At 40.7% G+C, this 26,546-nt stretch overlaps 1 protein-coding gene across 7 annotated transcripts in view; it reads right to left on the bottom strand.

Annotated features, from left to right (window-relative positions):
- Positions 1–26,546, bottom strand: part of ADGRF5 (adhesion G protein-coupled receptor F5) — a 101,834-nt gene that overhangs the window by 17,166 nt on the left and 58,122 nt on the right. For 4 of the 7 annotated variants that reach the window (XM_077162002.1, XM_077161998.1, XM_077162000.1 and 1 more), the window contains exons 4-13: positions 17,364–17,534; positions 14,980–15,156; positions 14,742–14,851; positions 13,472–13,530; positions 12,377–12,519; positions 6,816–7,037; positions 5,054–5,257; positions 2,547–2,717; positions 436–555; positions 73–282 (exon numbers count right to left, since the gene is read on the bottom strand). In XM_077162002.1, the coding sequence (XP_077018117.1) occupies positions 73–282; positions 436–555; positions 2,547–2,717; positions 5,054–5,257; positions 6,816–7,037; positions 12,377–12,519; positions 13,472–13,530; positions 14,742–14,851; positions 14,980–15,156; positions 17,364–17,534 (1,587 nt within the window). The remainder of the gene's footprint in view (positions 1–72; positions 283–435; positions 556–2,546; positions 2,718–5,053; positions 5,258–6,815; positions 7,038–12,376; positions 12,520–13,471; positions 13,531–14,741; positions 14,852–14,979; positions 15,157–17,363; positions 17,535–26,546) is intronic. The other 3 variants (XM_077162001.1, XM_077162004.1, XM_077162003.1) reach the window with 3 other exon arrangements.

Here is a 26,546-nt window from a genome sequence, read left to right on the forward strand (position 1 = left end):
GGGCCGGTCAGTATGACTGCATATTTTCAGGGGGTCTGGACAGTGCAGGATGGTATTTGGCCTTTCACTCACCATTCCACTCCCTGCTCGAGGTCCTAACCGTAAGTACTGATTCTGCTCCATCAGGATGCCTCCTCGTGGTATAAAACCTTTGATGTATTTTAATTCCGGCCGAAGTGTTCCAGTATACCTCATCAAAGTTACTCACATCACTGATGCATTTTATAGAAAAGTTTTGTCCCTCAGAAACAGAAATTGGGTCCGGAGTTATTGTTACATTGGCTGAAAAGAATGCAAATAAAACAGACAAAACAAAACCAACAAGTCCAACGTTTAGTCTTTCTGGTGACACTGACACACGAGTGAAATTTAAGATAAAGACAGAAAAGAAGAGCGACCGTCCTGACTCTACTTCTGTCAACGCGAGATTGGTACCTTGCTGTTCCTGGGCTTTACTTGTTTCTAGGCTGTTTCCGGTGGTGCTCTGAACTGTACTCATTTCCATCACATGCCTTAGGAATTCGGGCACTTCCCTTTTGTGGCTGGAATTATCTCCTGATGATCAGCAGGGCAAAAGGTTGCAAACTTAGGGGTGTTGACTTAACCCAAGTTCCCCTCCAGTCTCCTTTGTGACACCTCGAGGTAGAATCAATGGCTCAGTTCTCATAGCAACTTCATTGTCAATTTTTCTAAAGGACTCTTTCATGAGACTACATTGTATGTTGTGTTTTAACTTCACTCTTTCCAAATCTCTCCTCTATAAAAATGTGAGCTTATGAAAAGGTGGGACTATTTTCTGAGTCTCTGCATCCCTAACACTTAGCACAGTGCCGGTACACCATCAGTGCTGAATAGGTGACTTCTGAGTGAGGAAAAGATTTTCCAGATGGATACTCAAAGGAGGGGGATCATATAGTTTATTGCCCAAATAATTATAGCTGAACAGTCTCAGGCAAACTGGGATTAGAAATTCCTCTTAGGCTCATGAGGAATTAATGCATTTCACCTGTTAACGACCCTTGCACAGATAAAAGCTTATATGAACATTTAGCTCTGGCTCTATCTATCCACTTCTCTTGGAACATGTCTTTTACATATTAGACATTTCAAAATGTCATTCACTTCTGTCCTCAGCAGGTGAATAGCTTCATGCTTGAGCCCACTAATTGCTTTTCCAATCAGTGTAAAATATTATTCTTAATCATGATCCAAAAAAAAAAAGAAGAAAGAAAACAAACAAAACACATGGCTTTCTCTAATACCCTTTAGAAGTTTATATTTAAATGTTCATATACAGCCCCCAAATCACTCAAGCCTGGTCAAATGTGTTCCCAGTCTTGCCCTCAGTAGCTGTAGGGATCTTGAAATGGGCTCTCTAAAGGGTTAGCTGTTTCTAAGAGAGGACAGGAAGAGGCCCAGGAAACCAAGAACCCAGTTCTCTTGATTCTCAGATGAGGCCCAAGCCACTGGACCCGTGGCTGTCAGCAAAAGCCAAAAGCTCACACGATCAACACAACTCCCAGAGTTAGAAGTTGGAGTGAATAACTGCTCTCACTTTAGAAAACTGCAAATTGCCCCAAATACCTATGAGCACTTTCAGGGCAATACTTTTCTCCAGATAAACCTAATCATGAACTTCATAAAGACACTTTGTAAGTCACAGTAACAGAAAAGATGAACAATAATAACTGTTGTTTATAATAGTCCTTTCTCCAATTGTTCAGGGGTGGTCTGATAGTTTATCTAAATAATTCTTTTCTGTCAGACGTGTGGAAAAACAAGTGTGACTGCCCCATTTTTGCAGCGAGGGATGCAGTTATAGTATTTTATGATATGAGAGGTGCAGTAATTGAAAGATAAGGAAAACACTGTTCCAGTGTAAAATAACCACAATCTATCAGATTATTGAAACTCTCTGCAGCGTTATCTCTAGAATAGGTGAAATGAGAGCGGAGAGCTGGTGGAAGGAGGTGAGGGCAGCGGGGAAGTTAAGTAGGCAGTTGAAACTTAAGAGAAAGAATGGGATTATGGGAGAAAAAGGGAAAGAATTAGAGACATTGCTGATATTATAAATTCAACTATTAAATAGGACTAGCTTGAGTGTGAAACTCCAATTCCCAGTTCACCCTCTGCCTTAACAATCCAATGTAAACTGTACCTTCTTCACAGCCCCCATTTCCCACACATATCGATTTCTGACTCCACCTGATGATGAAAACACAACTATGTGATACTGAGCCACTGATTGCACACCATGTATGGACTGTGTGTGTGTGAAGATGTGTCAACAAAAATATATTTTTTAGAAAATGCTGCTGCTGCTGCTGCAAAAAGACTCTACCTGAATTAAAACGGCAGAGTGAGAAATCCTCTCCTCTCTCCCATTGTGTGATTTGTCCCAACCACTCTCCCACTCCCTGGGAAATCCTATTTTGTTGTCCTCATAGGTATTCCTAGATGAGGGGCTGGCTTCATTTAGATTATGGCTTACATCATTTAGGATGTGACATATTTATGGCTAAAATCTTTAGGAAAAGAGTCCTTACCCACAGAGGTGAATATTACGTCTATGCTCTCACTGCCCCTGGCTCCGTGGGCGCTGCTGAACTCACACGTGTAGACGACTCTCGTTCCAGACGAGCCGCTCGGGCACTGGGCTCCGTCTGCCCTGATGGTGTACGTGCTGCAGCCGGAATCCAAGTCTGTTTCAGGGATTCCTGCAATGACATAAGCAGTCCTTTTGCTATCACAGTTGGCTAGTTCTCTGGTTTAGAAGAAAAGAAGCCAAATCGGTGAAAAAAAAGTGACCCCTTCAATCAGATTTCTTCTTTTGGAATGGAGGAGTAGAATAGCAGTTAGATCTGCAGACTGGAGCCAGGATGCCTGGCATAAGAGCCCAAATGCTACCACTTACTAATAGGGTATCTGTATCTTCAGTGTCTCCAGATGTAAAGTGGGAATAACTAACAAAAGCTACATGCTAGGATTGTTGTCAGGTTAAATGGGCTAGTATAATATATAAACCCCTTAAGGCTAATGCCTGGCTGAAGACTGCACCTAACAAAGATAACATTAGTGCTGGCCATTGGAGTATGAAAGATAAAGAGAAACAAGGTATTTGGTTATGATTCCAACTGGAGGGAAAAAGATGTGGGATTATTTAGACTATTATTATTGAAAAGAGGAAGAAATGAGAGCAGGGCATCTAATACACATCTCATTTGAGAAACATTGTTCACAGATTGTTCCCCATATGTTTTAGTGGAAGCTTCAACTTCATGCTTTCTCCGGTTATTTGTTGTTTCCCTCAAAATAGGTCTGTCATTCCCTTCTTTCCATTTCCAGAAACGCGATGCCCTCTCACATAGCACGCCTGCTATGTGGTCGCAAGGGGAGGAGAAGGCAGGGGCCGGGTGCTGAGAGTAGATACTGAATTCATCAGAGAACCGACTCTTGCAGATCCCCAGTGGCCAGCCCTATGGCAAGAAATCCATTGTGTGCTCTGTTCAGACAGCAGTGGGCACAGGCAGTGTCTGAGGAAGTGGCCACAGAGAGGTCCCTGAGTATGTGCACCGCAGACTTCCTGATTCCTTTGCAAGGGGGTGAGGCTTTTCACCTCGTCCCCTTGAAGGCTTAAAATCAGCACCACAGGAACATGCCAGGTCTTTCTCCCATCTGGAGGGCCCTTTAGGATGTTTGTACCTCCTCTTCCTTAAAAATCAAGGAAGTGGCTAAATGGACAATGTGTGAACATTTTCAACAGTTACCAGATGTCTTTCCCATTCTTCGGAGTGTTTAAAGTCAAATCCAGATGCTGCGAGGGGTATGTGCTTTGCGAAATAGACGTCCTTAGGAAAAGTTGCCTATAAAATGATCATTATTTTCTTTAATCATCTGATATAGTCCAGTGATAAAAACTTTGTAAAATAAAAGCTCACCACACTAATGTATTTCATGTGTAAAGCCACATTTGACTTTAAAGAAGACTTTAACTCCAGAGATGAGCCCACAATACTATTATTCTGTAAGAGAAGGACAGGCTCTTGTTGTGGTTTCTAGACAGAAAGCAGTCTTCTGCTTCTTTCCAAACTCCAGCAAACTGGCTCATTTCAGTGCTAGCTCACCAGGCATGGGTGATAAATATACTTTGGCCGGAATCCTATAGTTATAAGAGAAGCAATGGTCCTGTGACACAAGATCTGAGGTGAGTCCCAATTCTTTCTTTTCTCTTCCTGTTGTGGGAACCTGAGTCAAGCCATTTAATCTGGGCTTCAATTTCCTCATTTGGAAATTGGAGGTAAAAATGCCCAACTTTCACTGAGTTGTCAAGTTGGACTATGAAAACCCTTAAGAGATAACAGATGTTTTAAAAATTGGTTAACTCTAAACTACTATATAAAGCAGAACCAGTATTGCTCTTTTGATTTATTATATTGTTGTTATTATCAGTAATCAGTATAAATTGGAGACTGAGGAAATTTAGATAAGGTCTCAGATCTGAAAGGAAAGCAACAGGATCAGAAATGGACGTAAAACATTTGAAAGACGACTAGGTCAACAGAAGGCAAGACAAAAGCTGGAGTGACAGAGATAAATATAAAGAAGTAAACATGGATATGAAGACAGAGAAATGAGAAGAGCAGATATCTAGAGAAGAGATAGAAATTAGAAGCTCCACATCTGGCTCCAAGGAAAAGTCAAAAATGTTTTCCTTGGCTCTTTGCTGAGGAGAGAAGGTTACAGTAGGACAAGCTTTTCTGTAGGTGGGAGAGGACCCAGACCCACATTGCCAGGGCCACTCCCTCCCGTGTCTTCTGTGGCCAGTACCTTGTCCACAATACAAGCAGTGAAAATTGTATGTATATATTTTTGGACTTTTTCTCTTGATCAGCTAACCTGAAGCTGACATCAAACCTAGTGCTTTTTCATTCTCTGAAATCCAAATAAAAATAGCCAGCTGACATTTCCTCCTCCATCCACCCCATCTCCCATTCTTACTTGGCTAAGAGGCAAAAGTCTATTTGCAAAAGAGCCTGTCATCTAACAGTCTCACCTGGAATGTTTATTTTTCCCTCCTGCTTCCATTCTATGTTACTCCAATTAACATTCTTCTCACTACAGCAGTTCAGAGATACAGAATTATTGTCACACATCACCTTCGTTTCTTCATTTGCTGAAATTTTGATGGGGGTAACGTCTATTTTTTTTCTGGACTCAAATTCAAAAATATCTAACGTCAGTTTGCAAATATATTCACCTGCATGGAACACACAAAATCATTTATTATTACTTCATACATGTATCTTCTTGTAAAAATGATAGCCTCCCCAGCCTCTCCAGGACATCAGATAGTTCCATCTCTCTACTCCATATTATTGACAGACACTTCCAACATGAGAAAGCTAGAATAGTCATAGCCCAAACATCCCTAAAGAGAGGGATGGAAAGATCAAAGGTGATGGTGGAGTTATACAGAGAAGCTAGGATTTACCAAATGAATATGAATGCTGAATCATTAAATTGATATCTCTTTTAGTATCTTAGAGCAGTAAGAAGTAAAAACCTAAAATTGTGGAATTGTAACCCATGTCAAACTCTGAAATCTGTTCTATAACTAACTGTGGTGCTGTGCTTTGAAATTTATTGCTTTTTTCTATATATGTTATTTTTATAAAAAAAAAGTCGATTATGATGATAAAAAAAACATTTATGCCTTCTAGCCTCCTATATTCTGGAGCAGCTAGAAGGAAAAATCTGAGAGGATCATATGGTAGCCTATGACAAACTCTGGGACCTGTCCTGTAACCACTTTTTGAAGAGTGCTTTGAAAACTATTGCTTTTTGCTTTCTTTGCTTTGTATATATGTTATATTACATGACAAAAATGTTTTTAAAAAAATGAGAGCTTCATCTCCCGTGTCCTGACAGTACTTCATGAAGCATCATTTTTTAAAGCACTTGAGACCTGATCTAAACAACTCTGAAGCAACTTTCAGGAAATGCCCAGTTATCGACAAAGATATTTCTGATGCCATCAGGTAAAGAATAGAGAGATATTCTAAGGAAACAGAAGAAACCTCAAGGACTTTGCTCGTCAGAAAAAGATGTGGGAATGGAAGAGGAAGGAAAGAGAAATTGGAAAGCCTTGGAGAACTAGAAGATTGTGGATATATTTTTGGCCCCTTATTTAACTCTGTGGCAAAATCAGAATCAATGAAAGTGTAGCAGGACCCATGTGTCTTGAGCCCACTTTCTGATGTTCTGAAAAGAGATGACTGTGTTGTCATCTGGCTTACAATGGGGTCATCAAACCCTGGAATGTCAGGATCATCACCGGTTTCAGTGAAGAACTAAGACATGTTTCTGTAATTGTTCTGGCTAGGGGTGGAGGTCAGGGAGGGATTATCAAGGGGTAGAAGGAAACTTTTGGGGGTGACGAATATATCCACTATCCTGATTGTGGTGATGGTTTCACAGGTGTATACATTATGCCAAAAATTTAAGAAAGTGCAAACTTTTAATATGCACACTTTATTATATATGTCCATTACACCACAGCAAAGCTCTTTCAAATATTACATTCTTTTTTTTTAGAAGTCTATTTTAATCTCAAGTTCCAACTAAGAAGCCTGGGTAGATGGGGGAAACCGTATATATGTCCCCAGGCTAAATACACCATGGGATTCATTTTCATTTTTAAAAAGTTGAGCCAGGAGACTTCTTTTCAAGGAAAAAGCTATATGCATGCTACATGGTTTGTCTCTTTATCAGTTCTCTCTTCCTTTCCCCACACAAATGACTGAACATAAACCCACCCGAGTCGCGCTGAGTGGCATTGTCAATGATGAGACGCGACACTGAGGTCATGTTGTTGAGGATGGCAGTGTAAACAGAGAATCGGCTGCTGTTCTGGATGTCGTGGCGCCTTTCCACGTGATACCAAGACGCGTTGGAGGATAAAACTTCTGTTTCACACACCAGAGTTACCGTATCCCCTTCAAAGATAGTTTCTGGTATGACAGAGAACTTAGTTTCATCTGGAAACCCAAAGAAAAGGTATTAGGGACCCACAGTAAACACATGCAATCAATGCTATCCTCTACCCCAAGGATTCTTTTTTTTTAGTACACAGTATAATGCTTTAGTGCTAAGACATGTTTCTTTTTAGGTAAATTAAAAGAAATAAGTTTTCATTTTCACGTTCTATATTGCAGATCAAAGGTAACTAGTTTATTAATGGGTATGTTCACTTGGACATAGGTGGAGAGGATGACATTTACATTAAAGAACTCAGAAATGTGGCATCTGTCTTCCGAATACACTGTTGTTTGTAAATAATGGCAAATTGAGATTTCTTCAAAACATCTTTAATAGGCAAGGATTATCAATAGAAAACTGATATGGTTAGAAAGCAGAAAACTGTTAAATACGGAAGGCTAAATACATGTTGCCCACATTCCACATACTCTAGGCTATGCTTGATAATTTTAAATAAATGATCCTCATCTAGGACAGGATTCTGCAGCTGGAAAGAGGGAAGGAAGGAGGCTAACACAGCTCACATCACACTGCAGCCCTGGGACCCTAAGGGGTTCTCCAGACAGCATCTGTGGTTAGTAAGACAACGTGTCCTCTTCACTCTATGCCCTCAGAGCTGGTGTCTGAGGTCCAAATAGTAATGGCCTGCCAGAAACTAGGGAAAAGGCTCCCTGCTTGGGGGTCTTGGGAAACTTCAGCATCCCAAATGGTCGTATTAGAGAGCCCTAAGCAACGTTCAGTATTCCCAAAAGCCTAGTAGAAATTATACATTTGCTCACGAAAAAGCCTCACAAGCTAACTTAAACACCAAGTTTCTTTGCTGTGGATTGGAATATCTGCCACTTCTTACAATAACACTGACGTCTCATGCCAACAGAAAGCTCTGAAGCACAGACCTACGGTCTTTGAGGAATTAGAAATGGAAAAATTAATTAACTATTGTTAATACATATAGTTTATTTGGGAGATTTTATATATATTAAACCTAATGCCCATAAATTCTTAAGAGCAGGAGATTTATAGACAGACAGGTCCAGATTTGAACCCTAGCTCTGTCCAGCACATAACTGGAGCCCTGGGAAGTCACCCATCCTTGCTGAGCCTCAGTGACCGCATTTGTAAAATATGGGCAGTAAAAGCACCTTAGGAGGTGATTTAGGGAACAGTAGCTATTGCTATTGTTTGAGGCTGTGAAATTCCAGGGAACCACTGCATAAAACCATTTCAAAGATAAAAATTAAAGCAAAATATCAGCTATTTTGTATAGGTGACTTGCTGTCCCCCTCCCCCGCCCAGCTGTATTTCCTGTGTTATGTCCTCTATGAGTTATATGTTTGAGGAAATCAGAGGAGCCAGAATAGGGAAGGACTATGAGGACTCTTCTGGGTGAGTTTTTATTCACAGGCAGCTGTTCCTAAATCTTATAAATGTGGGAATAAAAACACCATTTCAGGTAGTAATTATTTTCTAATCAGAATATCAAGGTATCTAAGTATTTCTTCTTACTTTTTTAGGTCCCTGATTAAAATAATTTTTAAGTCACATTCAACTATTAGAAAACAAGGCCATCTGTGAATGTTTAAATGTAGTGAACTGGCTTTACAGTCACGCAAACTTGGGTTACATACGATGTGCATGTGAGCAAATTATTTATTCTCCCTAAGCCTCTGTTTCTTTAACTGTAAGATGGAGATAAAAGTACCTACACCATGGGATATATGACGATGAAATATTTATAACACATTGGCTTAGCATAGAAAGATTCAATAATGAGGCCTCTGTTTTCATTACTATTGTTGCTAGTAACCTTGATTAGTAAAACTGCTTGTTTTATATGGAAATGAAGGTACATTTACTGACGGTGAGTAAAGAAGGGGTTGTTCTGGTTAAAGAACGGTGCCGATTAATCAAGTATTACCAGAGGACCAATGTATGACAAAGTAAATGCAGCTAATCTGAAGATTGCCATATGCCCTTTGTGTTTCGCGAAGATAGATTTAAAGATCTGATCTTGATTCCAGCTCACTCATGGAACTTTTTTTTTCTTACTTTTCCCCCACCCACTACACCCCCCCCCCCCAAATTATTATATATATTTTTAAACCCCAGTCACTTGAAATTTTGGGATATTTTTCTCTGGGTAAACCCCAAAACTGTGGAGAACAGGATGGCATTAGAGGCCTTCCATGGAACTGCACACAAGGCAAGCTCAAGTTGATTGGCCTGAGGCCATGTGCATTTTACCATCAGATTCTGGTCTCCAAAGGACAGAGATCCTTTGGAGAGCCTCTGTAGAGGAGCGTGTCCAAAGCCACTCCTGGGGATTTCATTGGTGTTTGGAGGACTAAGCCCTGGAGGTTAAAGCACCTCTGTGATACGTACCCTCAGCAAGCGTATTTCTGGACTGACAACCTCTGGATCAATGTAAAATCTGCATCAAGTAAAAATGCCAGATACTTACTTATTCATTTAACTGGCTGACTTATTCCCAGCACAGCTAAATGTTCAGGGAGAGAGGAATCACAGCTGAAGTTGAACTATTCTGGAGCTTATATTCTCCTCTGCCCTCAGACCCACAAATAAAAAGAATTTCTCAGGACAAAGTACATCCATCGATTGGCAGTGGGAGTGGCGCTAGGGATCAGGAAGGAGTGGATTTGCAAGATTGCTCCTGTGCAAGTCCTCACTTTGAGCCCACGTGTTCTCTTTCCTTCAAGTTTTTGGTTTTCATTATTTTGTTCCTACCTATTTATTCTGAATTTTTAGTTTGCCATTTTATCATAGTCAAGACACTTTCTTATCATCTGTTATGTTTCTTATGCTTTCTTGGATTGCTTTATCATTTCAGATATTTTATTGTAACATTGATCTGATGGGACTGATTGTAAAAATTCGGAAATGGGTAGCAGAATATTACCTAACTGTAGCACAATTGTTAGAACACTGAATGAAGCTGAATATTAGAATGATAGAGGGAGGAGGGCCAGGGCACAAAGGAAATCAGAAGCAAAGTTAGATGTTAAAGACTGAGATGGTATAATCTAGGAATGCCTAGAGTGTATAATGATAGTGACAAACGTACAAATTAAAAAATGTTTTTGCATGAAGAAGAACAAAGGAATGTCAATACTGCAGGGTACTGAAAATAGATGGTCACTCATATTTTAAAACCTTAACTTATGTGTGAGACTAAAGCAAAAATGATTATTTGGTACAAAATTTATATTTTGATTAGTGCATCTCCTAATATAACTTATATGGACAGTTTAGCTGAACAACACAAGTACATGGAACCTTGAGTAGGGCATGAGATTTTATAGGTTTGTCCAGAGTGATGCCCCAATAAACCCCAGAGTGATTTGAACAGTGAATAAAAAAGTATTTGCAAAGTCCCCTTGGGGGAATGGTGAGAAAGGGAGAAAATTCAACTTCCCCATTTGGAGTAGGCCTGATGGTCTGGCAAGCAGTGAGGACAACAAAATCAATAGACTGAACCCTCAATCTTGGGGTTTGTTCATATGAAGCTTATCCTTGTAAAGGACAGGCTAAGCCTACTAAAAATTAAGCCTAAGAGTCACCGCCAGAGAATGTCTTTTGTTGCTCAGATGTGGCCTGTCTCTCAGCCTACATGGCAAGCAAACTCACTGCCCTCCCCCTCTCAACATGGGACATGACTCCCAGGGGTGTAAACCTCCCTGGCAATGTGGGACAGAAATCCTAGAATGAGCTGGCACTCAGCATCAAGGGATTGAGAAAACCTTCTCAACCGAAAAGGGGAAGAGAGAAATGAGACAAAATAAAGTGTCAGTGGCTGAGAGATTTCAAATGGTCGAGAGGTTATCCTGGAGGTTATTCTTACACATTATATAGATATCCCCTTTATAATTTAAGGTGTATTAGAGAGGCTAGAGGGAAGTGCCTGAAACTGTAGAGCTGTGTTCCAGTAGCCATGTTTCTTTAAGATGATTGTATAATGATACAGCTTTTGCAAAACGACTGTGTGATTGTGAAAACCTTGTGTCTGATGCTCCTTTTATCTATGGTATGGACAAATGAGTAAAACATATGGATTAAAAACAAATAAATAATAGGGGGAACAAATGTGAAGATGAATTGGGTAGAGGGAAATACTAGTGGTCAATGAGAGGGAGGGGTAAGGGGTATAGTATGTATGAGTTTTTTCATTTTTCTTCATATTTCTTTTTCTGGAGCAATATAAATGTTCTGAGAAGTGACCATGGTAATGAATATACAACTACGTGATGAGATTGTGAGCCACTGATTGCACACCAAGTGCAGAATGTTAATACATTAAGAATATTCGTGTTTGTATGTTGATTGGTTTTATTAATTAAAAAATAAAAATAAGTATTAATTAAAAAAAATTGGCCTGATGCTAAAAATACTAGCCAAAAGCATAAACAAAGAAAAAGTATAAACCTGCTGTGAGGATAGCCTAAATCCTGAGCTAGAGAGGGCTGGAGGTTCTTTCCCTCCGCTTGTGCCTACAGCAGCCCTCTCAGTCCTCTTCCTGACTACAGACCCTGCTGCCTCCAAAGAGGAAACTTCTTCACTCCTGAGCCACGGACATGAGATTTCCAGAACATCCACCGGCCAATCCTTGCCTGCTCAATTCCTGCCCAGCATCCCCCCACCCCCCACTCCCTTACTACCCTTGAGAGAAGAATAGGTCCACCCCCACGAATACAGTAAAGCCCCACTCTGTACCCCATTTGTAAAATAGGGAAAGGACATCTAAAAACCCAGGGTTCTACTCGGTTTTACCACTGTTATATGCAATCTAAAGCAGTGATTCTACAACTTTCCTCTGTATATGAATCCCCTGGAAAGCTAGTTAAACCACAGATTGGCCCTAGTAGGTCTGGGGTTGCTCAAGAATTTGCATTTCTAAGAAGTTCCCAGGTGGCCCAGGGGCCACACTCTGAAAACCATGCTCTAAAGCAACAATGACCCCCCAATCAATGTCAGTTAATTTTGTGAATATCCCAATCTCCACCATATGTTAATTTTACTCTTGGACAATTTGGATGTCAATTTAGAAAATCCATAGACCACATGACTCTGTATCTCCCTTCGAAAATCTCTGTCCCTTTCTTGGTCCCCCCCGCCCCTTTTCCCTGCTTCCAGCCACAGTGAGATCAGCCAGACTACGAGGCAATGGCCCAAGAGGTAGAGACAGCATGTGCCAGGAAGTAGAGGTTCTCTCTCCATGGAGAACATCTTCACATAACTTCCTGGGTGTAAGTATGATGACAAACACAATCACTATACCTAAACAAAATCTATGTACAGTAAAAATGTAGTGAAATCCACTTACTACTTGTAACTGCTTGAAAGGAATTGTAGTCCATTTTGTAGGTTTGATTGAGGCTCTGTAGTACTTGCTCGTTTGCTTTATGCATTAACTCAGGAGATGGTGTTGTCGTCTTGACTTCATATGTCACAACCACACTTCCAGGCCTGGACAGAGACCATTCAGTTCAGTAAGGAAATATCTGACCTGAAAGAGTCTAGATACTTATGGATTTATTTTGCATGGGAAAATAAAACAGCAGGAAAAGCCTGGGAGGAAGCTGGAAATCAGCAGATTATTTCTGCTGAGATTGCCAGGCTAGTGCCAAGTGACAATGATAATTAAAGCAGGTGAGAGGGAAGTAGTTGAGTACCATTACTCTCAGGAGCTCACTGAAATAAATGTATTTTTAATCTCTCATTGAGAACCTACAGCAGGATTTGTGCATGCAAATACCTCCAGAGAGGTAACATAAATGAATGAAGGAGCTGGATGGGGACTGGTGAACTGAATCCACGAGCTGGTCACAGGGAGCCAGGCACAAGGCAGAGTCACACACTCTGTAGTACCAAATGTCAAAGAAATTTAAATTAAATTTCTTTAAAGAAAATTTAAAAACTGATGCTCCTGCAAATATTCCTGATTTTTAAGATGGGCAACTAATATTTTTAAATACTATGCAAATCCACTCAAGGATGCCAGGATGCCCAACTCCAGAGAGAACCATTAATATGCAGCCTATAGCAACATGGTCCTAGATGATAGGTGGTTTTCTTTTATAAAGGTATCATTGCAATGACATTGTTTCCTTTTTATATTTCTGAACTCCCTAGATTAAAAACTTATCCCACATCTTTGTTCGCAAAATTCTTGCAGTGAAGAATGAATACAAGTCTATTCCTCTCCTACCTTCTTGATAGGTATTTCTGCAAAGAGTGAGCCAGTGGTTCTCAATATCTCCTTTTTCATTAAGCCCAACAATCTGGCTTTAGTTTTCATCTCTATCAAACTGTTCCAGTTAAGCATTCCAGATGATGTCCCTCTAATCCTGTTTTCCTTCTCCACCAATGTACTGGTCCCTGCCATCTGATAGAAAGGATTAAATTACAGCTTTCTTACCTGAACCCTGTTACAGTCACCAATTTGAAGCCTGGTAAAATTCGGTAACCCTTCCAGAACTGGAAAATAAAGCAAATCGAGTGCCATGTATCAAAGACTAATGAAAGATTAGTAGATTTTAAATAGAATTAAAAAGTGCATATTCCTTATCACCCTATATGTTTTGATAGCCCTGGCACCAGTAGATCTTTGAAGAAGCAATTCTTGACTACCTCTGTCAGTCTGGGTTCTCCAAGAAGGAGACACCATATTAATTATGCAAAAAATATATTCAGGGAAATGCCTAGGAAAGAAAATAAGGATGAAGCCAGGTAAAGCAGGAAGAGTCATCAGACCCCAAGTGAAAAAAGAGGGAGGAACGTTGAATGAAAGCATCCTGGGTAAGTAGAATCCAAAGATCAATATGCAACACTCTCTTTCCTCAAAAGTGTGTAATTCAGTGTGTGGTATGTGCGTGTGAGGAAGGTTCTCATGTAGTAGAGAACTGTTACCTACTGAGCATGCACATCAGATGTCAAGAACTCTTCTGAATTGGACCATCATCATGGTCCCCATGGAAAATGATATTTGTGCAGCACAGTGGGATAAGTTGGAGCCAGCTCAGGGCCTGAAGCAGGGACTCAACTACCCAGAGAGTTCAGGGAAGTCATTATCTCAGCCCTCCTGTAACATTTTGTGACACACCAATTGGGGAGCTGTGTTCCAATGAATTAACTTAGGCAAAGAATTTAGATTTAAATGAACTAACCCAACATAAGGAAAGCACTTAGAATAGCATCTGACATGCAATAAACACTTAGGAGGTATTCCCTATTTCTACAGGAGTGAAACCTTAGGGACCTCTAGTGTAGAGTAGTTTGATAACCTCTGTGTTTGGTTTTGGGTTGATCTGCCTGAGAGATGTTATGGGTCTTATCCATGTGGTATATAAAGTTGTTTAATGACATACTAACTTGTACTTCTAGATCAGGTCATCAAGCATTTGAATAGGTTTCACCTATTCAATCTTATCTGAACCAATTCTAGCCCAGGAAGAAGTTCCATCTGTAGGTCAAGGTGATGTCCATCTGTCCCCTAACACTGTTTGGTTTGAACACTATCAAATTCACCTTCCCATATGTACAGGAATAATTTCAACATCCAAGTTCATAAAGTTTGACAGATCTAAGCAAAATATGAGTTTAACTGCCAACTGCCCACACTGAATGCAATAGACTCAGTTTAGCAAAAATAATTTATTGGCTAAGAGGATCCTGGGCTCAAAACCTACCGCTGTTTCCAAGTCAGTCTTATACGACCTAAAGAGGGCAGAGGAAGAGTTCTTGAGGTCTTCTGGAAAGGCCACATTAAGTCTGACAGACATTCTCAGAATAACATCTGCTGGAAAACAGAGCAATATTTAAAATCCTCATGTTAGTGTCTGCATACATAGAGAACAGAGAAACATTTGCTTGAGCTGATGTCAAATAGCCACATAATAAACAAATATTTAATGAGCAACTACTTACCTCCTTGGAGCTGGCAAAAAGGTCCATTGGGAGGCAGTCCTTTAAGGCAACCACAGTGGTGCCTTGAGAAGGAGCTGCCATGCTCTTGACAAGTAAGATTGTGGAGACACTTTTCCCAAGGCCACCTGTAGCCTGTTTCACAAGAGCACCAGATTTCATTGCCAACAGGTCTGCATACTGTCATCAACCAGAATAGTGAAGAGAGAGAAGGTGATCATTATTCCTTTATATTTTTATAGAAAGCAAGTATCTGTGCTTGTAGGAAATCCTAACTTGATTCCATTTTTTTGCCCTTCTGGGAAGTTTGATAGTTTTGCACATGATTCATGCAATTCCCATAAGCATCATCATCTAGCAGATGTCTGTGATGATCAATATGATAAATAGTTTCAGATATAGAGTATATGGTCGCCAAATCCAAGATGATCCCTGAAGAGTTCTGACCCTAGGCATTTACATTTTTTTATAGTCCTTTCTCAAACTGTACCAGAGTTGGTCCATGTGACCAATAGAATGTGGCAGAAGTAATGGTATGGCACTTATAAGATGAGATTGTAAAGAACACTGTGGCTTCTCTCTTGGTTTCTCTCTCTCTGTCCCTCTTTCTTGGATCACTTGATTGTGGCATGGAAGTCAGCTACCATGCCGTGAGAACATTCAGGTCGACTATGGAGAGGGCCACATGGCAGGGAACTGAGTTCTGCAGCCAACAGCAAGTGAGCAACTGAGACCTGCTTACAACCATGTAGGTAAGCTTGGAAGTGGGGTTTCTAGCCCCAGCTGAGCCTTCAGATAACCACAACTCTGGTTGAAAGCTTGACTGCAACCTTATGTGTGATCCTGAGCTAGAACCACCTATCTAAGCTGCTCCTGGATTTTTGACCCTCAGATACTGTGTGAGATAATTAATATTTGTTATTTTAAGTATCTAAGTTTTGAGGTAATTTGTTACGTAGCAATAGATAACAAATATAGAATGCAAATAAATTTGTGCTGTTTACAATTCAAGTCAACCATGAACAGCCCACGTGCACTCTGATTCTACTGGAGGTGCTGAAAAATACTCTCAAAACAAACCACTTTTAATTTATCCCTAAAGATGGATCAAAGACACATCATTAGGACCTGTTTGCTCTGCAGATGGGTACCCAGGCAAAGGTCCACAGAGTGACTCCCTCAAGGAAAGCCATCAAATAGCTTTTTCTGAAATACGAGAGACAACCAACTTATAGAGATCCCTTGGACACTGATGTAATCTTTTGCCCCAGCAATAGGTAGGATTGAAATTTTTTCTAGCACTCTAGCAGATATCAAAGGTTTCCATACAAAAACTGGAAAGCAAAACTAAGTTGACTAAAAATCTATTTGCTACTGAAGTTTGTCCATAATTAGGGGAAATAACTTAAGAGACAGAATATCCAGCTGGATTGGAACATAGAGGACTATTTCCCATATGTGTTCCAAAGTATACTAGTTAAGTCAAATGTTCTATGGAAAACAGGAAAAAAAGGTTCTGTGAGTAAATGCATATGGGAAACACAGCATTAGCTCTCCCCTACTGGAGGATTTACACTGCACATTGGCATCAGCCTGGAGAACCATTAACTAGAGGAAATTAATGCTAATGGTAGGATTTGGTGGGAAATTGCACATCTACAAGGGAGCTGTTTCAGGTTCAGGTAGCAAATATTAAAAAACATATATTAGGAAATTGAGACTGACACTGGGATAGACTATTTGAAATATGAGAACGCAAAAAGAATTTTTAAAAAGAAGATTTATCCTTGCCTTCATTTTAGAATAATAAAACCTAGCATCTGTTAGTGCTTTTCATTTAACAAAGCAGTAACATTTTAACTTACACTGCATAGGACAATGGACAACCCCATCCTAGAGCTTCAATGGGACACCAAGTCCTGGGTGATGGCCTTAACCTGGCCTCTGAGTTGTAGGGGAGCTAGTATGACCTTGAAAGGTAGTTAGATGCTAATCCTATAGCTTAAGACTTTGCTTCTGATCCATTCATGTACCTGGTTCCAAGTTCATGGCCTGTGAAACCAAGAAGAGGGGAGCTGACTACCTATTAATAGTCTGAACCAGTCTTGCTATGCCTAACAATTTCCCAGAAGAGGATCTAGTAGTTTGCCATGAGGGACCTGCCTGACCATATCCTGGGGCCAAACATATTGGTCATCATTTGATACAAGGAATTCTTGTCTGCAAAGATTTCATCCTGGAAGGCTGTGCATCATAAAATCATGGATCAGACCTTTTTGGTCATTTCTGTCTACTAAGTATACTTTGCTCTACTAGTAAGGGGTTCGACAGACTTTTGCCTGATATGCCCAATCCTCCATTCTAAACCAATGAGTTTCTTTACTCACCTGTTGTCACGGCTATACTCAACAGGCTGGCAGCTAGGTCTGTGCTGTTCCCTTGAATCGGAAAGCTGAGGTTGTTCAAGTAAGCTTTGATAGGCTCCATGGAGGATGAGTTTTCAAAACTGATCTCAATTTCAACAGTGTACTCCTCGGCTGCAGGGCCATTCGTGGCAACTGAAATGAAGGTACGAGAAGGAGGAGGTGAAAACTTACCCAGGGAGACAGAGAACATGATTTTTGACATTTCAACAGTTAAAGCTATTTTTTAATGAATCATTTTCGAGAAAAAGAAGACTTTGTCTACTTGCCACCACAAAGATACGCTTTCTATGACGTTATGATTTCAGAGAGAAAAGCAGTGGCTGTCTCTAGGGTCTGTGTGGTGGTCTCTGGCTATTTGAGAGATCCACGGGTTTCCCACAGGGCTTGAACCTTCCTCCCCATTCCCACTCAACTCTCATGGTGTCTAAAGCCAAACACTGTTCTGTGGATGATGGACTGCAATGAGGTCAGGAATGGAAGCAGGGAGGGTCCAGCAACAGGCCTGACCATAAATGCCTTGATCCTGCTTAAATTCCAAAATATGCTACCTTGACCATAATGAGTCCGTGTGTCTCCAGCCCAGTCAGTTGGCATGTATGCATTCTGCGGACTGAGTCTGTGCACAGCTTGAAAACCTCTGGGAAAGGTGTCCAGTTCATTTCCTTTGCCCTTATACACAGAGCATGTGCTCTTTTCCCTTACTCTGTATCTCCAGTGTCCAGACCCTGACAGGTACTCACAAAAGTTAGTAAAATGAAAGAGACCTTCAGCTCTTCATTGCTTTCCCAAATTGTCTCCAGGTTTGTTGTCTCGCTGGCATCCTCAACCCTCTCTCAACTTGCCCAGACTTTATCACCTCCCTCCTTGACACACAGCCTACTCTAGGCGGGCCAGCCTCCTCACTCTTTTTCCTCCCTCTCCTCCTTACCACACCACTCACAACAAGTTCATTATGACCTGCTCTGTCTTCCCTCAGGCCATTTCTCCTTCCTCTCCTTGAAAACTGGACTGTGTTCCAAGGTCATCTCTGTCATCATCATCTCCACGATGGCACTTTAGAATTTACAAAGCACTGCCACAAACGCTCTTTCCCTTAATCCTCACTTTAAAATTTCTCAAATAGACAGTGAGGATAACTCTACCACCTATTTCCCAACTGATAAAATGGAGGCTCAGTTTAGGAAGCCTGTTAAGTTGTAACTAATAAATTGCAACATTTAGATCTGAATACCACCTTCAATTTCCCAGGCAGACCATTTAATTTACCTCTTCTGGGTCATTTTCCCAGGCCTACTCAAGCACATAATTATCGTTTTCCTTTACCTAAGTTATATTAGATCTTACGGATTTGGACTGTACCAAACATGAATGACTTTATATAATGTATTCACATATGGCCTTGGAATTGTTCTTTTGCTGCTTCCTGTATTACATCACGTCCACCCAACTAATTGTAAGCTTCTCAAGGGCAGGAATTAGTTCCTGCACTTCTCATGGCCTCAGCCACTCCATCTGGCATGCAGAGCCCCACAAAGTAAGTATGTGCCAAGTCAATTGCATTAAATTCTCTGAGAGGAGTCACAGTTCGCCTCTCTGTCACTGCCAAAGCCTTTGGCTCAATCTTGGCTGGAACATGTAACTGGAGCAGCAACATGGGCTCAGTTTGTAGCTAGTGAAGAACCTTTTTAAAAGCATAGGAGATTTTTTTACACAGATGCTTTGAGAAGACAAGTTGGGGCCCATTTTATCTCATCATTTAAATGAAGAAAAGGTAGTGAACATTTGCAAAACATTAATATAAATTTTACGTCAAATATGGAAATATGATGTATATATTACATGTGTATTAGTATTGTTAAATGGGTTTTTTTGCATGCTTGTTAAATGTTTATTGCAGACAGCTGTCATATTTATTCACTTTGAGTTTCAGGCTTTGTTTATCTTAGGAGGTTGGTTTTATTTATCAACCTTGCTGATAAATACTTCATTTCACCAGAGGACCCGGGTTCGATCCTGGTGCCTGCCCATGTAAAAAATAAAAAAAAAAGATTTCATTTCGCACCATTCCACTGGGCTAATTAACTCAATCTGTAAATATTTTCTTAAAATCAGAAGTGCATCTTAAGGTATATTTTCTACTTATAAAAATATATTTACAAAATGTGTTATTTCTAGATTTTTTGGATGCTGTGCTATATATGTATAACCTGGTATCTCCCTGGAACTTTGGCACCTGTGTGATGCCTAAGACTCAGAGTTGGAGTTCTGCAGCTCTGAAAGTCAGCATTGCTATGTATAACAATTATTAAAGAAATCAAAGAAGAGATCAGGCTTCAATTAGAGGTAAGAATGAAGCTGATCAGTTTGGGACTAATGTAAATTAGGGGTAAGGAGGACATTGCTATATTTTAGAACTTCACCTACTATATGAGACCTAAGGAACAGAAGTTTATTTTTTCCAAAACCTACACTTTCTGTAGCACATAATCTAATTCAACCTATGTGGGCAGCTCATTTAAACAACTCAAATACATGGAGCTAAGAATGTAGATGAGGCTTGTAATTCTGTATAGCATAAGGCAATACCAGATATATTCCAGAGTACATTGGGCAGTTAATTAAAAAGTATTGGCAAAATCCCCTGGGGGATGTGAGAAAAAATATGGAGATATTAAATTTTAACACTGGGGACCCCCCTGATATAGTCTTAAATATTAGGGACTCCCAAGTCAATAAGCCAAGCTCATGATTATCAGGCTTGCTCTTGTAAAGCTTATTTCTACAGTGGAAAAGCTAAGCCTACCTATCGTTATGCCTGAGAGTTACTTCCAGAAAACCTCTTTTATTGCTCAGATGTGGCCTCTTTCTCATGCGCACTAAGCCCAACTCTATAAGGAAAAATCCCCACATGGGACATGGCATCCAGGGGTGAAAGTCTCCCTGGCAATGTGGAATGTGACGTCCGGAGATGAACCTGACCCTGGCACCGTGAGAACAGCAATGCTTTCCTGACCAAAAGAGGTAAAAAAATGTAACAAAATAAGGTATCAGTGGCTAAGAGGGTTCAAATAGAATTGAGAGGTTGTTTTCTAGAGGCTACTTTTATGTAAGCTTCAGCTAGATACTGCTAATTCCCATGGTTTGCCAAACCCCAACCAAAATCTTTCCTATTAACCCTAATGAACACCAGGGCTCTATCTGAGATTCTTCGAAGGTTTTACTAGCAGGGTTATTTTCCAGAAACCTACAACCTACAGATGGATTCATAGGCCAGATAAGTCCTGAAAACCAGAGGGGCCAGCCTCTCCAGAACATCAGTTCCATCCCCCTATCCTATACTATCAACACCCCTTTCCAACATGAAAAAGTTAGAATGGGCAGAACCCAAATACCCCTAAAGATTGGGAGAAGGATCAAAGGAGAGAAGGAACAGTTATAACAGAGAAGTTAGGATATAACAAATGAGTATGATTGCTGAATCATTATATTGATATGTCTTTTAGTTTCCAGTGTCTTAGAGTAGCTAGAAGGTAAAATCTAAACTTATGGAACAGTAACCCATATCAAACTCTGAAATCTGTTCTATAACTACTTGTTATAGTGTACTTTGAAATGTATTGCTTTTTTGTATATATATTTCACAATTTAAAAATTAAAAGAAAATGTATTTACAAATGACTTTTAAAACCCAATGTAAATCTCAGTCTGTCATGATACTATGGGCTTAGCTCAAATTTCCTGTTTTCTTTCTGATTCTGAAATGATTCTGTGATGAAAATAAACTTCCTGGAAGAACTGCTAATCTTAAATTTTTTATATGAACCTATCTCTCGAACACTTTATGCTGGAAATATTTCCTAGTTGGGCAACTGCATGAGATTTACAAGGTCTGCCTTAGAGCACACTCTTTTTCCTGAAAAGTAAGGCAGAAAATTTGCATATCTCCAGGGGATTCACTAGCTCCTGGATCCTCTTTGCAGGGGTGAGTCTGCTCTCCTCCCGTGAATGTAAACAGGATTTCCTGGACTATAGCTGCTTTTTAGATGAGGGAAGTCAGCAACAGTCCTGGATCACCCCCTTCAATCTGCATTGTTGCCTCCCACATAATATCAATGTGGGCCTGAGGCCCAACCCCACCTTCCTTTGCTCTTTTCAGACATGACTATAAAACAAGCATATGCCTGGAAAGCACATGGTGACTCATGGATATCATCATGTACCACTAAAATCAAGGCATCTCTTCTGCTGAGATTTTGCAAGGAGATGAGCCAAAAGCTTCGGGTACTAAGGGAAAAGGCTCCTGTGATCTTAGGGACTTCCAGTCTGCGAAATTCCCACAACTCTTAATTTGTGCACCAGCTTCTAAGGTCCTCTTATGAATCCACCTTTAGGTTCCTCAACAAATTCTAAAGGAGTCACTTTTCCCTAGAAACTGATAAGTCTGGAAACATGCAAAGGGAAAGGAAATTTCTTCTCCCTGAGAAATGAATTTTTCAATGCAGACTCAAAACACCATAGTAACTTAGAAGGCAATGGATTTGGCCTTGCAACCATTTATTCTGGTGGTTCCCAAAACTGATTGATGGGTATACACACCTAGTAAATTCTACACACACACACACACAGATGGAGCCAAAATGGTAAACTAAACTAGAATCTTTCTGGGTTTGGCCCAGAAATCTGTATCTCTTTTCAATTTCCACTGGAGATTCTGATGATCAAGTAGGATTGGAATCTAAAGTCTCATTCGAGATGAGGAAATTTAAAAGGTAAGTGATTTATCTGAGGTAGAGAGTTAAGATTAGCACCTACATTGTTTAAATAATGCCTTCCTCCCAAAACAAAATATGAAACATCAGAATGTGGCCTTATTTGGAATAAGTGTCTTTGCAGATGTAATTAAAGTAAGACTCTCCTGATAAGAGCATCCTGGATTACAACGGGCCCTAAATCCAACAATGAGTGTCCTCATGAGAGACAGACAATGAGAAACATAGGGAAAAGGCCATGTGGAGATGAAGGCAGAGATTGGAGTGATGCTGCTACAAGCCAAGGAACATTAGCAGCCGCAGAAGCTAAAAGAGGTGAGGAAAGAGTCACCGTTAGAGTCTTCAGGGAACTTGGTTCTATGGACACCACGATTTCAGACTTGTGGCCTTCTGAACTCTGAAAGAATGCATTTTTATTGTTTGAAGACACTGAGTGTAATTTGTTGTGGCAGCCCTACTTAGAAACTAATATGGCTCCTACCTCATTTTCTTGCTTTGTTTTGTGGTGGTTTGGAATGTTATGTACCCCAGAAAATCATGTTCTTAGAGTGAATCCATTCCTGCAGGTGTCAGCCATTGTAAGTAGGGCCTTTTTCAGGCTACTTCAGTGAAGACGTGGCTCTGGGTGGGCCATAAGCCTCTTCCTGGAGTCCTTTGTAAGTGGGATGAATATGGAGAGAGAGAGAGAGAGAGGGGACGAGAAAGACGTAGAAGCAAGAAGCTGAAAGCCATGAAACCTGGAAGAGAAGGGAGAGACCAGATACGCCACATGTGCCTTGCCATGTGGCAGAGGCGTCCGGGATCTCTGACTGCCGATCTTCAGGAAGAAAGCATGGCCTGATGATGTCTTCATTTGGACAATTCCATGCCTCAGAACGATAAGCTTGTAAACAAACTAATTCCCATTGTTAAAAGTCAACCCATTTTACGGTACCCGTTTTGAGCAGCTTAGCAAACTAAAACAGTTTTGTTTAGTTTCATACATCTTCCACTACTGCTCCTATGGGGTAAGCAATCAGGCAATTTCCAAACATCTATGCTTGGCCATGTTTTTCCTCTTTTTGCTCCTGGGGAGCTGATACTTGCTTCATCCCCTCTCAAGGATACTGGAAGGATAAAAGGTGACCATAATAAAGGTACCAATAATGATTGCTCTGGACCAACTCACTCCTGTTTTAATGTGTTTTTTTTTTCCTAGGGTTCCTTTGCCCTTGTTTTTTTGTTTATTGCTTTCGGTCTGTATTTTTCTGGCTCACAGAGGTCCCGAATGGAAGGTAGCATATTCAAGGTGTCATCAGTGTCACGGGCCTATCAGCAGACCAAGGAGACACAAACAAACCAGGATTTCCCCTCTCCTTTCCCATAAATCACTGGCCAGTCACAAAGCACTTATCTTGAAGAGACATTTCTGGAAAGTTGGCCACAAACGGAGACAAGCAGCTCCGGGTCTTAATTAGATTTCTTTAAGCAAACAATACTATTTTCCCTGGCAACTCTCATGGGAATTATGGCTTCTCAGGGTGGAAGCCTAGGTAAGTGCATAAATTAGTCTTCTACCTGCAGAAGAGTGATGCCTGCTGATTTATTCCATCCCAGAAAAATTAGTTTGAGATGATTTTTTTTTTTTTTTTACAAAAGGGGACAAATGCTTCTTTATCATTGGTGATTTGGCCCTTTTGTTTTTCCCTCTTGGTCCCATAGCAGATAAATATCAAAACACACCCATTTGTTTCTAGACATATTCTCCTGGATGACAACTCAGCAGCATTGCCCACTATTGTAGTATTGCTCAGCAGTTACAGGCAAAGGATCCTAATCTCACTAAGGTTTCAGAAAGGATTGTTCACACGGAGAGAGCCACCAGAATCCCAGGCTATGGCTTGCCTAGCTGGTGTGGATGGATGGGAGAGTAGGCAGCCCCATGTAATAAAATATAAGGCCGGGAAGCATTGATAAGAGATACAGTTCAACTAACTAGCCATATGCCCTTAAGCAAATTATCAGAGCAGCCCCATTTGAAGTTTTTCATCTATTAAAATGAAGACAGTAATGGCATTCCTTCCTACTCTGAAAGGTTGCTCCAAGAATCATGAAATTGGTTCTGATGGGCAAGAGCCAGAGACACACATTGAAAACTATGACTCAACCATGAGTGTGGACTTCGGAGCCAGGTCCATTCGATGGACCTGGAATGCCTTCTTCTCTTGGCAGGTCATACCTGAGAGCCATACCTTACTCATCTCTAGATTAGAGGTAATATTTTCTCTGCAGGATTGTTGCTAAGGAGTTTAGAAATCCCTAGCAAAGTGTCTGACACATAGCAGACATTCTGAAAATGGTAGCTAGAAATAATAATACTGATTACAATAAAAATAATGATTATATTCTATGTCAGATGTCTACTGGTAGGCTAAAAAAAGCTAATACCATATCCGTCAGGTATGACTTTTGAGATAATAAAACAAACAAGAAAAGAACACTGACCTGAGATTTAAAAAAATTAAAAATGTAACTCTGCAAACATAAATACTAAGCCTCAAACAAACCCACACACCAGCTAGTGAGCACCAAGCCTTTCAATCTTGCTCTATCCCCACCACTAACCATTCAGAGCAATGAATGCCACATGTTATAAGAAAGATTATAGCTATGAGAAATTCAAAAATCTGTTCCTCAGTCTGAAATATGCACAGATTTCCTGGACCCAGATCAAAAAGGGCCAGCACATATCCGGGCTGCCAGGTGTGCAGAAAGGACAGGATTTCTGCGCACTAGCAGGCAAGCACCCAATCTGGTATGAACCTTGCTCTTACTGAATAGGTACTGAATGTAAGAGTGTCCAGTGCAGGGTTAGGATGCTCTAGAGCCCCCTTCCCCACCATTTTGTCTTTCACCAGCCACTCCTTTTGAACCCAAAGAAGAATCAAGGGGCCCTCTTCAGCACCCGGCCGCAAGGGCATCTTTCCCCAACTTTGCAAATGTGGATTGTCACCTCTATGTTACTTCTAACAAATAAGAAGTGTCCCCTTCTCAAACCCCTATCAAATTTCCCTTGTGATGATTAGGTTCTGGTGTCAATTTAGCCACATGATGATGCCCAGCAATCTGGTCAGGCGCACGCTGATCTGACTGTTGCGGCAGGGGTGTTTCAATGCTGGCTGATAAACTGGAGGCCTGGTGTATTACATCATCAGTCAGTTGTCTGCACCTGTGACTGATTACACCTGTGTTCAACTAAGGCACGTCTCCCGCGATGAGATAATCCCATCGGTTGAGGGTCTTTAAGGAAGAAGAGAGACTTTTTTCACTGCTTCTTCGGCCAATGAGCCTCTCCTGTGGAGTTCATCCAGACCCTTCATCAGAACTACCGGCTTCACAGCCTGCCCTATGGATTTTAGACTCTTCCATTCCCACGGTTGTGTGAGACATCTTTATAAATCTCATATTTTCAGATATCTCCTATCGGCTCTGTTTCTATAGAGAACCCTGACTAATACACCTCTTAACATTATATTTTGAGTTTCTCAGTGAACCTTCAAAATCAGCTTCTTGTTCCAACCCTAGTTTCCAACTGTGACCTCCCCAGTCACTGTCACCTAGACTTGTATGGAAGTGGGGTGTTACATAGCTCATGCTCTCCTTCACTCCCATGTCCAATCCATCTCCAGGTCCTTCTGATTCGTTTCTCAAAACGCGAAGACAAAAGTGTACTGTCTTTTAAAATGTCCTGGAGAGTCTAAGTAATGCCCAAGTTCACTTAGGAGGTCCATGGCAAGCTAAGAACAAAAACAAATATTAATTTTGCTGAATGTATCACTCCCATTGGATCCCTTCTCCATGTTCCCGGAGCATCATGCACTTAATTGCAACTCACATGCTGATTATCTGGGGCCTAACGCCGGGGGTTTTCTATGGCCATTTCTTACTTCAGCAATTTTGTAAAAATACCAAGGCCAATCCATCTTCTACACATGATGGGTTGACTCATTAACACTTCCAAGATGACTTAGAGGCCCAGGAGCACAGAGGATCATGTATAATAAATGAAAAACATGTTTTCATGGTGATTTATCATCATCACAATTGTTTTTAATGAAAGCATGCCTGGAAAAATTTTGGAATGTCAAATATTTAGATGCAGAAGTGGCTTCCTCACTAAGAGCTAGCACCTCGCGTTGCCCCACTGATCATGATCTGTCTGGCCCGGAGTACAGGAAAACCTTCCTTTTACAGCTGTACCAACTGCTCCAGAGGAAGCTGGCAGCCTGAGCCCTAGGAGAACTTGGCAGAAACCTGGCACTGGAATTCATCTGCAAATGGTTTGATTTAAAAGATAAAGGGCTTCACAATATCAAATGAACACGTTTCTGGTCTT

This window comes from Tamandua tetradactyla, chromosome 5 (genome assembly GCF_023851605.1).
Source record: "Tamandua tetradactyla isolate mTamTet1 chromosome 5, mTamTet1.pri, whole genome shotgun sequence".
Classification (NCBI taxonomy): Eukaryota; Metazoa; Chordata; class Mammalia; order Pilosa; family Myrmecophagidae; genus Tamandua; species Tamandua tetradactyla.